This window comes from Theropithecus gelada, chromosome 20, assembly GCF_003255815.1.
Source record: "Theropithecus gelada isolate Dixy chromosome 20, Tgel_1.0, whole genome shotgun sequence".
Taxonomy (NCBI): Eukaryota; Metazoa; Chordata; class Mammalia; order Primates; family Cercopithecidae; genus Theropithecus; species Theropithecus gelada.
The window spans coordinates 48,097,973-48,112,201 of record NC_037688.1 but is presented as its reverse complement, the minus strand read 5'-3'; the positions used below and the strand labels follow the sequence as shown (position 1 = coordinate 48,112,201).

General features: G+C 56.2%; 1 protein-coding gene across 1 annotated transcript in view; it reads right to left on the bottom strand.

The window, feature by feature from the left end:
* Window positions 1-778: 778 nt before the first annotated feature.
* The window catches only part of PPL (periplakin), a 32,945-nt gene continuing 19,494 nt past the window's right edge, over window positions 779-14,229 (bottom strand). Inside the window, exons 12-24 of the mRNA XM_025369736.1 lie at window positions 13,081-13,203; window positions 12,748-12,894; window positions 11,951-12,102; window positions 11,059-11,156; window positions 10,715-10,872; window positions 9,497-9,675; window positions 9,273-9,411; window positions 8,190-8,383; window positions 7,640-7,790; window positions 6,448-6,531; window positions 5,569-5,685; window positions 4,650-4,742; window positions 779-3,576 (exon numbers count right to left, since the gene is read on the bottom strand). Coding sequence (XP_025225521.1) covers window positions 913-3,576; window positions 4,650-4,742; window positions 5,569-5,685; window positions 6,448-6,531; window positions 7,640-7,790; window positions 8,190-8,383; window positions 9,273-9,411; window positions 9,497-9,675; window positions 10,715-10,872; window positions 11,059-11,156; window positions 11,951-12,102; window positions 12,748-12,894; window positions 13,081-13,203 — 4,299 coding nt within the window. The 3' untranslated portion in view covers window positions 779-912. The remainder of the gene's footprint in view (window positions 3,577-4,649; window positions 4,743-5,568; window positions 5,686-6,447; window positions 6,532-7,639; window positions 7,791-8,189; window positions 8,384-9,272; window positions 9,412-9,496; window positions 9,676-10,714; window positions 10,873-11,058; window positions 11,157-11,950; window positions 12,103-12,747; window positions 12,895-13,080; window positions 13,204-14,229) is intronic.

Below are 14,229 nucleotides of genomic sequence, written 5' to 3'. Positions count from 1 at the left end.
GTGCCGGGACAGTCTGGCTGACAATTAACGTCCACTCTAGCACCAAGGCCTGGACACTTGTGGTTTCTGTTCACCTTTGCTGGCTTGGAGCCCAGATCTGTCTCATGAGCAGAGTAACTACCGAGGAGGCTTCTGTGATGGAAAGTTGGTTTTAATCCAGAAATCTGGAGAGATGTCATGCCAGGCAGCAGCCCCCACGGGCCCAGGCCTTTGTGGGGCAGTGTCAGTGGTGTGCCACCAGTACCCATGCTGCATGGAGTGGGCTTGGCTGCTGTGGTTGGCTTGTGCTTTAGTGGTTTTCAGATTGTGTGCAGGTGTCACGAGGAGTTTGTTGCTGGGAGTGTATAGGAAAAGGCATTGCAGTTGTCCAATCATTGGAGGATGAAGTGGGTCACTAGGGTGAAGGATGGTTGGAACGAGAGTTGCCTGTCTTCAGCCAGTGCCTGTCCCATATGTGGGCTGGACTCTGAGCAGCCTGGCAGCAAGGGTGTGTATAAAATGCTTGGCCTAGGCCGGGCGCGGTGGCTCAAGCCTGTAATCCCAGCACTTTGGGAGGCCGAGACGGGCGGATCACGAGGTCAGGAGATCGAGACCATCCTGGCTAACACGGTGAAACCCCGTCTCTACTAAAAATACAAGAAAATTAGCTGGGCGAGGTGGCGGGCGCCTGTAGTCCCAGCTACTCGGGAGGTTGAGGCAGGAGAATGGCGTGAACCTGGGGGGGCGGAGCTTGCAGTGAGCCGAGATCGCGCCACTGCACTGCAGCCTGGGGCACAGAGCAAGACTCCGTCTCAAAAAAAAAAAAAAAAATGCTTGGCCTGCACCAGGGCTAGGGAGAAGACGACACCAGGGAGGTCACAGCGTCGGAGGAGAACCAGCATCTGCTGCTATGAAGAGTTACAAGAGCTGTGCCTACTTCTGCCCAGATACCAAGACCGCCAGCTCCTGGATGGACATGTCCTTGTTGACGTAGCGGTCATACTGAGCAGGGGTCAGCCTGCCGCTCTGCAGGGCCTCTTCGATGGAGAACTTCTTGCCAGACTTCCTGTCGTGTATTACTGAGGACTCCCCATTAGGACCCTTCACTGAGATCTCCTCCCAGTCGCACTCCTGGCTTCTGAGTTTCACGAACATGTTCCAGTCGATGAGCCCCACGCGGTGGGCTTCCTCCGGGGACAGCTCGCGGCCTGTGTCGGGGTGGATGACTACGATGGAGCGCCGCAGGTGGTTCTCCCGCTGCTCCCGCTTGACAGCCACGGAGCCCAGACGTTTCTGCAGCTCGTCGATCTCGAGGTCTTTGTCCTTGGAGAGCCTCTTGAGGTCATCTAGTTCCCTCTCCAGGGACCATAGTCTGGAGTCATGGTTGGTCCCAGAGTCCGCCACGGTCATGTTCCGCCGGTCTCGTGTTTCCGTCGCTGCCATGTCAATTTCCGATTGGAGCCTTCGGGTCTCCAGCTGCAGGTTTTGCCTCTCCAGCTGTAATTTGTGGTTCTCTTCCCTTAGAAAATCTAGTTCCTTGGATGACTTGGAGTTATGAAATTCCAGCTCCGCAAGTCTGGCTTCCAGCCGGCTCACCTCGACATCCAGTTCGCGCTTGCTGCGGCTCTCCTCCTCCAGGTTGCTCTTGAGCCTCTGGATCTCTTGCTCGGTGTCACCCTTCTCCACCTGGATGCTCTCGGAGAGCACCACCTTCTCCTTGACCTCCGCCTTCTCCAGTGCAGCCAGTTTCCTCCGGAGGGGCTCAAGCTCACCCTCCAGGAGCTGCCGCCGGTGCTGCTCTTCTTCCAGCTGGAGTCGGAGCAGGGCATGCTCTCGGGCCTGCTGCGGGTCCTGCTGCAGCACCACCTTCTGCTTGCGGGTTACCTTCTCACGGGCCTCCGCTTCTTCCTGCTCCAGTGCTGCCAGCCGCTGCTGCAACCGCTGCACCTCGCGCTCGGCCTCCCTGCGGGCCTGCCGCTCACGCTCCAGCTCCTCCAGCTGCCGCTCAAGCTCGGTGCGCCGGCGCTGCAGCCTCCGCAGCTCTGCCCGCAGCTTGTCAATCTGTCGCAGCTCCACGTCGATGCTCTCGGCAAAGGCGCTCACCTCGGCCCGCAGGCCTGGCTCCTCCTGGTACCTGACTACCTCCTGCTGCACCACCCTTTCCTTCACTCGCGAGAGCTCCTCCTCCTTCTGGGCGATCTGCTTTTCCTGGGAGGCCTTCTCCCTCTCCAGATCCACTTGCTTCTTCTGCTCCTCTGAGAGCTTTGCCCTCAGAGACTCCACCTCCTCCTTGGTTTGAGGGTCTTCTTGGAATTGGAGGATCTCCTGGACCACCTCTTTGGTCTGGACCTGGGGTTTGGTGTCTTTCAGGGCCTGGATTTCCTGCTTGAGCTGGTAGATCTCTAAATCACACCTTTCAATCAGTCTGGTCTTGTCCACGATCTCCTCCCTGAGCCGCTGAAGCTCCTTCTCCATCTCGGGGTCAGTTTTGTACTTAATGACTTCCTTAGTCACCTCTTTGACTTCCACCTGGGGGCCTCGCCTCCTGAGGGCCTCCAGCTCGCTCTGGTAGCTCCGGAGCTGCTCCTCGGCACCCCGGTACTTTCGCTCCTGCTCCACAAGCTCCAGGCGGAGGTTGGCCACCTCACTCTCCGCCTTGGGGTCTGGCCGCACGATCTCCCTCACCTTCTCCTGCACCACCACTTTGGCGTTCTCCTCCTCCAAGGCCCATATCTTCCGGAGCAGCTCCGTCTTCTCCCTCTGGCTAGCGCGAGCCTTGGCAGCCTCGTCCTCGTATTGGCGGGTGAGATCGCTGACCTCCCTCTCGGTGGCTGCGTCCTTCTCCACCTTGAGCACCTCCTTGACGGTGATCTTGCCCTCGGCCATGGCCCGCTCCTTCTCCAGCCTCTTGAGCTTGTCTTGGAGGAAGCTCAGCTCCTCCTCCTGCTTCTCCCTGAGCTGGCCCTGGCACTGGTGGTCCTCCTGCAGCTGCCGGTACTCTGCCTCCAGCTGGGGGTCATTCTGCAGTTTCACCACCTCTTTCTCGGTGACCTTCTCCTGTGCCCGGCTCTTCTCCTCGGCCAGGGCGGCCACACGCTGCTGCAGGAGGAGCACCTCTGCCTCCCGGGCGCCCTTCTGCCGCCTCAGTACCTCCAGCTCCTCCCGCAGCTGCAAGACCTCATCCGCCTGGGCCCTGTCGGGCTCAATGCGCAGGACCTCTTTGACCACGTACTCCTGCCCCCCATCCCTGGTCTCCTGCTCCAGGGCACGCAGCTGCAGTTGCAGTGCCTCCAGCTCCTCCTGCAGCAACTGGTTCTTGTGCTGCTCCTCTGCCAGCGTCTGCTGCAGCTGCTGGAAGCTCTCCTCCAGTGCGGGATCCGGCACCTTCTTGAGCACCTCCTTCCTCACCACCGATTCCTGAGGCCCCTGATTCCTCAAGGTCCGGATTTCTTCCTGGGTGCTCTTGACCTCGTTCTCCAGCTGCTGCCTCCGCTCAGTCTCCTCATCCAGTTGCTTCCTGATCTTCCACGCCTGCTCCACTCCAGAGTCCGGCCTGTCCCTTTGCAGGGTCTCATGGGTCACTTCGACTTCCGGCTGCTGTGATGGAGAAGACAAGACAAGGTTAAAGCCAGGCTCTGGCAGCACATGTGGGGCCTGTCCCCAGCTGGTCAGAGCGGCTGTCCTGTGATCCCCAAGGGACTCCCTCAGCGCCAGTTCATGTTCGTTGTAGAGTTCTAGGGTTACTTTCAAAAATGATCAAACAACTAGTTTGGGGTTTTTTTAATTAGGTAAAACATTTTTGAGCTGTGGAAGAGTTTAAAATGAAACCATGGTCTCCCACCTCTGGTCCCCTTCCTAGGGCGTGTCTGTCTATGCTCACACAAGCACGTCTGTCTGTAGTATGCACCATGTGTTTATCTTTCCTGCACAAATGGTATTCTTGCTGTGTGCTCTGCCGCTGACTGCACTGACAGAGCTCATTCCAGCTCCGCACGGAGAGTACTGCTTCAGGATTTACCAGCAGCATAGTTTCCACTCTGGACAGACCGCAGTTTAGCCCATTGCTGATGAAGAGTGAACCGCTTCCAGTGTCTTGCTATTACAAACAATGCTGTCGTAAACATCATGGACTTCAGAAAATAACATTCATTTTCTTTGCTTTCTTTTTTTTTTTTTGAGACAGAGTCTCGCTCTGTTGCCCAGCTGGAGTGCAGTGGCATGATCTCGTCTCCCTGCAACCTCCACCTCCTGGGTTCAAGCAATTCTGCCTCAGTCTCCTGAGTAGCTGGGATTACAGGCATGCGCCAGGCCGCCCAGCTAATTTTTGCATTTTTAGTAGACACAGCGTTTCACCATGTTGGACAGGCTGGTCTCAAACTCCTGACCTCAGGTGATCCGCCCGCCTCGGCCTCCCAGTGTGCTGGGATTACAAGCGTGAGCCACCATGTTTAGCTGAAAATAGCATTCACTTTCAGCAGATGTTTACTGAGTTGAATAAGTTCTCATGTCAGTAGAAGCATTGGCTCGGGCCAGTCTTTGCACTGGTCCTGCCCAGAAACGTTAGCAAGGGGACACTCCCATCAATTCACAGACTATTTCTCTGAGACAGAGTCTGTCTTTGTCACCTGTTAGCACAGCTTGAAGTAGGATTTCTTACGAAGATCAGTTACCTGTCTCAGGAGATTCAGAGCAAACTCCAGATTCTGCAGCCTCTGTCTGTTGATGGCGTAAACTTCAGTGAACTTGGCGGCAAGTGCTGCTTCCTGCAGACAAGAGGTTTAGGAGAGCGATCAACAAACAGGTGTCAACAGGGTAAGCAACAGAGAGCTAGAGAGCGTGGGTGTGGTTCTTGAGAAGTATGGAATTTGGGGGTAGAGGCATAACTCTTGCTTTAGTCTCACTGGTGGAGAGAAAACTGGATCTCGAGGCAGAAGATCCAGACCAGGGTCTTGACTACACTGACTTTGAGCACCAGTGTTCTTTCCTGTGTGTGCAAGGGACTAATATCAGCCCTCCACTCTACTTACTGAGCAAAAGAGGAACTTTCCAGATCCATGGCTTTGACCCTGACACTGCTGTTCAGCTGTGTTTTCAAAAGTTTTTACTTTTTAAAGACAAAATCTCTCTCACTCAGACTGAAGTGCAGTGCTGTGATTGCAGCTCACTACAGCCTTGAACTCCTGGGCTCAAGTGATCCTCCCTCCTCAGCCTCCCAAGCAGCTGCAGGTGTGCACCACCACGCCTGGCTAATTTTTTTGTAGATATGGGGTCCTGCTTTGTTGCCTGGGCTGGTCTCAAACTCCTGGGCTCAAGCAGTTCTCCCACCTTGGCCTCCCCAAGTGCTAGGATTACAGGTGCTAGGAGCCACCGCGCCCAGCCTTGCTGTCTTTCTAGGCATATCGCTGTCACTGTCCTAGAGCAAGTTCCTCATCTTCTCTTACCAAACCTGTTTGCACACAGGAGGGCTCTCAGTGGCTTCCCTGTTGTATGTGCATCTCTGAGGCCAGCGCGTGACACCAGTGCTCCCTGGGGAGCAGGGCAGCTTGGCCTCCACCTCAGTCCCGAGGCTGCCCGGCCCACAAAACTCACCTCTTCCTTCACTTTGGCGGCAGGAAATTGGAGCCTGGCTCTCTTGCTCACGTGGCTGCTCCTTCCATTCTCCAAGTCGAGAAGAGACCTTAGTTTTTCTGCTTCTAACTCATAGTCCTGCATGAGTGAGAGACATGGCAGAGGGTAGATTAAAACAGGTTAGAAGAGACAGACATGTTCCTGTACCCCTTCTGGCTGACCCAGACCAGCCCTGTGCCATGTGCTGGTTTTATAATCTGCACGGGTCTTCCTCACAGCTGCACCCTGTAGTGATTGCCAGGAGGTTTTGAGAATTACCTATACCTCAGCAGTACATAGCTCCATCACTCAGTAACATATAAGACAAGAAAAAGCACCCCCCGAATTCCCCTCCCGACCTTCCTACACGCCTAGAGATTTTCACCTGCTGCTGCTGCTTTTAACATTGTACCATCACCTTGTCTCACCTTGCCACCACCTCTTCTCATGTTTACCAGCTTGCAGACCTCATAATCCAGCAAGTGGATGTGTGCTGCTTTACGCAGCTTTCCCCTTCCACTGGACACCCGTCCTTTCCAGCTTACTAGTTTTGCTATTGTAAATAGGGCTGTTGCAATAATTTTATCCTGCTTTTTTTTTTTTTTTGTATTTTTTCCTTAAGGATAAATTCCCCCAAAGAGTTTACTGCTTCAGAGTATAAAACCCTTTTATGGCATTGCATGTCTAGTACCATGCTATTTTCCCAAAAGCCCGTGCCAGTTTGCACAGCAGCCAGCAGTGCCGCCGGATGGCCAGCTCCACCCACATGTGCCAAGGCTGGTGCTTGCTGCTTCTCTGACCAGGGGACGGAGGAACGAGGCCCCTGCTGTTTGTGCTTCGGGCAGAAGTTTCCCGGCTCACCTTTACAGCCTGCTGGTACTGCTGGGAATCGGCACAGATCTTCTGTACTTCCTGCTCCCTACTTGCTATCTCATCTAGCAGGTTCTGTAAGACACAGTTTAAAAATCAAAACGAACCGGAAAAAAAAATTTAGAAAAGCAAACGTGGATGAAGTAGCTGGAAATCTCAGAATCTGAATTTACTCTTCTCTAGCACAAAGTATGATGAATGGCTCCCTGGTATACAGTATTGTTCATTGCAAAAGGCAGTTTTTTTTTTTTGGTTTTGTTTTTTTGTTTTTTGAGACAGAGTCTCGCTGCATTGCCCAGGCTGGAGTGCAGTGGCGCAATCTTGGCTCACTGCAACCTTAGCCTCCTGGGTTCAAGCAGTTCTGCCTCAGCCTCCCAAGTAGCTGGGACTACAGGCTCCTGCCACCATACCCAGCTAGGTTTTTTTTTGTATTTTTAGTAGAGATGGGGTTTCACTGTGTTGCCAGGCTGGTCTTGAATTCCTCACTTTGTGATCCACCTGCCTCGGCCTCCCAAAATGCTGGCATTACAGGCGTGAGCCACTGCACCCGGCCATAAAAGGCAGTTCTAAGGCTCTGTGAAGGGCCAAGATCATTATCTCTGCTAGGAAACAAATGTTTACTGATGATTTGGACCACCAGACACTGTTCTGCTCTCTGACTTAGATTATCTCATTTGATCTTCAAGTGATGCCAGAAGGTAAGCATCGTGACCTCCAGCTTATGAGTGAGGAAAGCAAAGTTTCCAAAGTGGGGATGTGGCTGATGGGGTGGACCTGGGAGTTGCATCTCAGCCTTTATCTTCCCATGTTCTTCCCTCACCCCAAGGCACTGTGTTGGGCCTGGGGAGGCCGGAGTCCCAACTTTGGAAATGGGATTTTCCCCACAAAGGCGGCTCCTCATTCTGTAGCTGCTCACTCAGATAGCCAACCCACGCCAGGCGTCCACTCTGCACCAGGCCCTGTGCGGGGCACTGAGCTGGGAGAGGTGAGCGACACACTCGGATCTTGTTCTCAGAGGGTTGGGTGTTGGGAGCCTGAGAGCTGAGGCCCAGGGAGGACACAGCTGTGGCAGGCCTCTGCCCTGCTCCACCTCCCAAAAGCTTGGCTCCCCAGAAAGGGGCTTGCTGACCTCTGACCCTCCCTCGCCAGTGTGTGCCTGGGGCTGCAGAAGCGGCCGTCTCACCTTCTGGTTCTTTAGCTTGGTCTCCATCTGGCTGAGGCTGTCTGTCTCCTGGGGCTCGTAACTGGGGATGCTGGCTAGGAGCTGCAGCACGTGGTCACGGCCGTGGTGAAAGTCCTCGTAGGCCGCCTTGGCACTCTGTAGGCTCTGCGCCCTGCCAAGGCAAAGCATTCAGGCCTTGGCCACAGCAAGCAGATGCCTTACGGGGCCCTCATTTTTTTAAAAAAAGTGGGAAACAATCAAATGTAACTGAACTAGAAATACCCTAAGTATCTCCCACACAGGGTGGGTTACGGTAATTAGGGAATGTCAGGTGGGAGTGTGGAGAACCAGGTGAGTCCACATAACATTGACTTGCAGAGATGCCCATTGTGGATTACAAGACCCAGGTAATCATGACTCAAAGGAGAGACCACAGGGCTGTCAGGGAATCTGATGAACTCACCAAAAAGAAAAACAGCACCATCTGTGGGACATGGCTACAGCATTGTTTAGAGGGAATTAGATCGCATTCTCAGAAAACAAGAATGACCACCACCCCCCGCACCCTCACCTGCGCTCCACCTGCTGGCACAGGTTGTCGAAACGCTGGCCCAGCTTGTGCACCTCGGCCTCCTGGCGCTCCAGGTCGGGGCAGTGCTCCTGGAAGCGGCTGGCCAGTGTGCTCGAGCACTGCTTGGCTGCCTGCAAGTTCTGCTCCACCTCACCCAGGAGGGACTTCTGGGCCTGTAACTCAGAGGCCATGGCCTGGCCAGGCAGAGGAGGAGACAGCGGTGCTATGGCTAGAGCTTCCAGAGCTCCCAGAGCCGGGTGATGACACCCCCCACAGCCCCCGAGCCACTGGCTATAGGAGGGTGGTCAAGGCCACAAGGAGGAGGGACTGGAGCCTTGCTCTGTCCATCTCAAACCTGGGTCGCTTCTGCCATCTTCTGTTTTATTACAATGAACAAAGCCCTGAAAAACTAACTTCTAAAAACACTGCAGCAGGCAGCTCGTGCCCTGCACTAGAACAGCCTGCCACGGGCCGTGAGGCCTTGGCAAAAGCGGGTCGTGAGATGGGAGTGTGAATAAGGGGCCTCGGGTCACAGACTTGAATGTTTCCTGCGCTCAGGCAGGCCACGCGGGAAGGGGGCCCGTGGCAACTGCAAGGGGAAAGCAGGCCGAGGAGGCAGCTGCTCCTCTGCCCCGTGACTTGCCCTGTGGACTGCAGCCCAGGACGCCAGCTCTGCTCAGCAAGAGATACTGGGAACATGGATTGTTAGGTGTTTTTTTTTTTTTTTTAAGAGATGGGGCTTGCAACATTGTCCACATTGGACCTAAACTCCGGGGCTCAAGCAAGCCCACCCCAGCCTCCTGAATGGCTGGTGTTACAAGCATGTGCCACTGCACTGTCTGTTGCAGATATTTGATCTTAAAATGCTGGCATCTGAAATCCCATAGGTCACACAGATCCCGTGAATAGCTCGGATTTGTCCTGCGGGCCTCCATTTGCAGTTCCCAGTTTGTCACACTGGGCATTCCAAAGCCAGGGAGACGGGATGCTGGTGTCCTCGTCTGTCCGGATGGGGTGGGTGGATGGGCCTGATGCCCTCACCTGCTCAGAGAAGGATTTCTGGGATTTGGGCCCCAGACTCACCGCCAGCTCTTGCCCCTTGCTGTCCAGGATGCAGCTACTCTCGGGCACTGTATCATCCTGATTCAGATGGTTCTCGTGTGTGGCCAGCAACTCCCAGCCCTGCTGCAGGCTCTTCTCCAGGCGGTTGGCCACGTCAACTCTGAGGACACCAGTCAGGCGTCAGGGGAGACCCACCTGGTCCCCTGACGCCACCCCAACCTCCATGTTGCCTGTCTGCCACCCACTTTTCCTGGGCCAAGTCCAGCAGCTGCACCAGGTGCTCGTATTTCTGGTTGGTGTCCTCCACCCGGGTCCTCAGCAGGGGTGCGGTGCCACTGCCCGGGAGGGCCTGGATGAAGGCTTCGCCCTCAGCCGCGCTCCGAGTCTTCTCAGGCTCAATCCGCAGTAGCTCATTGGTGATGTTCTGTGGGGACCAGGGCCCCTCAGTTTTGGACACAGCCAGGCAGCCCCTTCCCCCGAGGATGTGGCCAGGGTGGGCACACATTCCCACATCAGGGACAGTGGAAGCAGCTGGAAAGGCCTGGCACACTGGGGCTCTGATGCGGCGTCTGGACGCCAGCCTGAGGGCTGCATCTTTCACGAGCATCCCAGGGAACCGCTGAGGTGGACTGTGGACTAGTGCCACCAAAAGCACCCAGGCAGCTGCCGGGCCTGTGCTGTCCTAAGCACTGCACGTGAACACTTCTGTTTAATAACCTTTCCAGCAACCCTGGGAGGTGAGTACTATGACTCCACCCAGTCACGTGTGGGGGCGTGATGACTCCCAGCAACTTAGGAAGGGACTTGTGGGGTCAGGTTACACCCGAGACCCGCATCCTTTCACCCTGACTCGGCCCTCACTGTGAGGCCCCATCAGGGACTAGGGCACTTCTCCAATCTCAGATCCCCCTCTGTAAAATTGGAGTGCTACTCCCTGCCTCAAAGGGCTGCCTTGAGGATGTGGGAGACTGTGTAGGAAAGGAGGTGGGTGGTGGTGGCCTTGCCACGTTGCCCCCGGCATCAGCTCACCCTGTCCTTGCCACCGCCCTGCAAGCAGGGTCAACCCATCCTACTGAAGAGGCCTGGGGTTTAGCTAACGTGTCTGCGGTCAAATCAGCCAGTGACCCAGTCCTGCGGAATTCCACAGCCCATGTGCCGCGCCAGGCGTCAGATCGACAAGCCATGCAGGGACAGTGCAAGCCTTGGCTCTTTCTCCTGGGGATGTGTCTGGAAAGAGCCTGGCGGCCTGGTCCTTGGTCTGGAAACTGGGGAGGTGATGAGGGCAGCCCTGCCACCTCCACGACTCGGGACCCGGTTACATGCAGCAGGCTGTCCCTGTCAGACACCTGCAGTGAATGTCCTAAGACCCCATGGGGAAAAGACCTCGAATAGGGGCCCCCAGCGAGCCAGGGGGCCAGTGCAGGGCTCCCCAGGCCCCATCTGTGCTCCTGACCCACAGGTACCTTGAGGTCTTTGGCCCGCTCAGCACTGTCCTGCACAGCCCGGCCTTGCTCCAGTGGTGGCCGCAGGATCCCTGTGATGGCCTTCTCCTGCCGGTCCAGGTCTCTGGCCACCTTGTCCAAGCCAGCCAGCAGCTGCCGCCCTTGTAGGTCAGAGGCATCTGTGGAGGGAGGGAGGACACAGGCAGGTGTGACGATGGGCCAGGGGTGTGAGGCCCAGGGAGGGACCTAGGCACCCAGCCCCCCACCTCCTGCCAGGCCCCTGCTATCTCATCCACAGCATATACCCTGGGTCCAGCCCCTCCCTGGCACTCCCAGAGCCTCAGGCGAGTGGCCCTGGCACCCACCTCCAGGGTTCTCGGTCTTCAGCACCTCATACCGCTGCTGCAGCGTGCGTTTGCTCCCGGCTGCCTTCTGCTGCACGCTCCGGTACTGGCTGCCCAGGCTGTGAGGACAGAAATGAGCTGGGAACCTGGGCAGCCCACCACCCCTTGCACCCACAGAGACACGACAGCAGACTGGCTGGGCAGACACCCTAGAGGAGCCTGACAGCTCCTTAGATGCAGACAGCGAGTGCTCCCTGTCGTGCTGGCCTTTGTGTGCTCCTGGGCTCAGAACTCCTCCTCCTTCCCCTTCTTCATAGGAAGTCTTAAACTACCTAAAATTGTCCAATAATCTCCACCAAGATGTTACCTCTGAGGGAGCATACACAGTAGGTGCTCAATAAATACTTGAATGAATAAATGAAGGCATTCCTTGAATCATCCACTCATTCAGCAAGGAGTTCCTGGGCACCAACTTTCCACCAGGTACTTAACTAGGCCCTGGAGAGAGGAAATTCAAGGAGCCCAACGAGACTGACACATATGATAGTCAATAAAAAGTGGTGTGTGCAGTGGAGGAAGGTGCCTGGGAGCAGAGGAGGCAGCCCTGATTCCAGCTGAGTCCACAGTCGAGGGGCTGGGAGCTGCAGGTACAGGGAGCAGTGCGTGTGGGAGCCAGGGGCCCTTAGAAACTGCTTGCTGGACGCAGCCAAGAGCTGGACATTCATGTTCAGCAAGTCAGCCGGCCCACGATCTGCCCCTCTCCTGCATGAACCTCCAAGGGGGTACAAATGGAGAGTGTCAGCAACCCCCCGCTCCCCACAGGCAGAGTCCAAATGCCCAGGGCTATGAATGGGGCCTGAGAAGCCCTGGGGGTGGGGCTGGTCCATGCAGACTCCCGCCTTTGCCCTTGTACCTGTCAGCCAGAGCCAGGGCCTCAGGGTCTGTGGGGGGGATCACGAAACAGACAGCCGGAGCAATCAGCTTGTTCCCAGCGCTGTCCATGAGTTCCCAGCTCTCCCCGTTGTTCTTCTGCAGGGTGTAGCTGTAGCCCCGTGAAATCAGGCCCTGGCAAGGGCAGGCCAGACAGTCAGGGTCCCGGGAGGGGCTGAGGGCCTTTGAGCGCGGTAGCCATCTCACCCTGGACTCTTGGACCTGGGGACCCTCGCCTCATCACTTGGACCCTCCCCAAAGAGTTGGGAGGATTATGCAGGAGGAGCACATATGCTGAGGCTGCTGGCCCAGCAACCCACCTCCATTTCCCTTTGAGGAACCGTCCCTCCCAATTCCCAGTCCCTGTGGTCTCATTCCTTCTCCATTCCCAAGCTCCAGATGGACATGTGACTTGGACCTGGCCAATGTGAGACTGGCATTCCCCGGCCACAGTCACTGGTATAGGGTGGACACTGGCGTTCCCCGGCCACAGTGATTGGTGTAGGGTGGACACGTGACTCAGTGGGCCAATGAGAACCTGGCCGGGGACTTCTGAGGTGGGACTGGGGTTGCTAAGCTGGTGGAACACAAGGCCAGGGCAGGCGAGGTGGGGGCGGCATGGGGGTGCCAGTCGGCCTGCATGAGGTAAAGGGTTGGCAGAGTGACACCAACCATGGAGACAGGCAGAGGCTCCCGAGAACGTCACCTGAGGCCCCAGATCCAGCCATGTTACCCCAAAGACTTTGTAGTGATGTGAACAGAGGAGCTGGCCCCGCGCACCTGCTCCCCCTCAAAGTCACAGAGTGCCTCCACGGGGATGGGCTTGAGCGGAGTCTCCCGGCGGTACTTGAGGGGCACCACCTGCTGGCCTCGCTTCTGCAACCCCCGTACCACGTCCTCATACTTGTCCAGCACCTTCTCCTGGTCCTGAAGAGAACAGGGTCAGGGGCCCGGTGAGACCAACAGCCTTCCCCCTGGTGGGAGGGCGCCGAGTAGGGGCTGGGGTCAGCAGGTGGGGTGCTGTGGGGGGCTCTGTCCAGGGCTGAGGGAAGGCATGGTGTAGAGGGGTCCCCCGCCCCCCCGGGCCAGCAGGGGTCCTGGGCCCTCGCTCACATCCAGCTCCCGCAGCAGCAGCTCAATCTGGTACCGGTCCTTGAAGTCAGGGCCGTATTTCTGGTTCAGGTCCCAGTCCACCTTGTGCAGCAGCTCCTGAGCGTCCTTCACGTCTTTGTGGAACTTGGGGAGAAGGTGGCTCTGTCACAGCCAGGAAACCACTAGAAGCACCTGGGCTTCTGTCCGAGGCTTCAAGCTCATCCCCCAGGCGGGGCTGGGCCTCCAGTTCACTGGGAGTCCAGCATGGGACCCTGCACTGAGCCTGAGGCTCCTCTGCGTGGAAACAGCCTCACCCTCCCTGAGCTGGCTCCTTAGGGGCCTCACTGGGAGAAGGCAGGTCCCTTCCCACCCATCCATGAGATGCCACCTCTGTGACATGTTTTCTTTGATATACCAGTAAGTCTTGAGGTGTCCTTGATTCAATTCCTCTCTCTGTACTAGGAACACCCGGACTTACTACTACAGTTTCTTTCTAGGTTTTGATAATAGCCTCCCCTTTTTGTTCTCGAAAATTCTCTTGCCCGTTCTTCAGTCTATCAACTCTTGGGTCACTGTCAGCTATCCCCTGGGCTGAGCACCTGGGCTGCAGCCGTGAAGAGGACCTGAAGCCCCCACCGTGCAGCTCAGTGAATGAGGAGTGACACGGCGTCGCCCACATCCAGCTTTCCCCAGACATCTCAATCCTAAGAATTACCCGCAGCTTCTTAAGAACTCTCACTCCGCTGGAAACAGACAAGTGTCCAGCCACAGATGAGTGGATAAACACAGTGGTCTACCATACAATGGGATATGATTCAGCCATAAAAAGGAGTGAGGCACTGAAAATGCTACAACACGGACGAACCCGGAAAACACGCTCAGTGAGAGAAGCCAGACACAAAAGGGCAGAGACTGCATGATCCCACTGATTCTTCATATTCGTTCTAGATGTGAAACATCTGGAACAGGCAAGTCCACAGAGCAAGAAGACCAAAGGTGACCTGGGGCTGCGGGAGCGGGAATGGAAGACTTACTGCCTAATGAGTACAGGGTTTTTTTGTTTTGTTTTGTTTTTTGCTTTTTTTTTTGAGGCGGAGTCTCGCTCTGTCGCCCAGGCTGGAGTACAATGGCACAATCTCAGCTCACTGCAACCTCTGCCTCCTGGGTTCA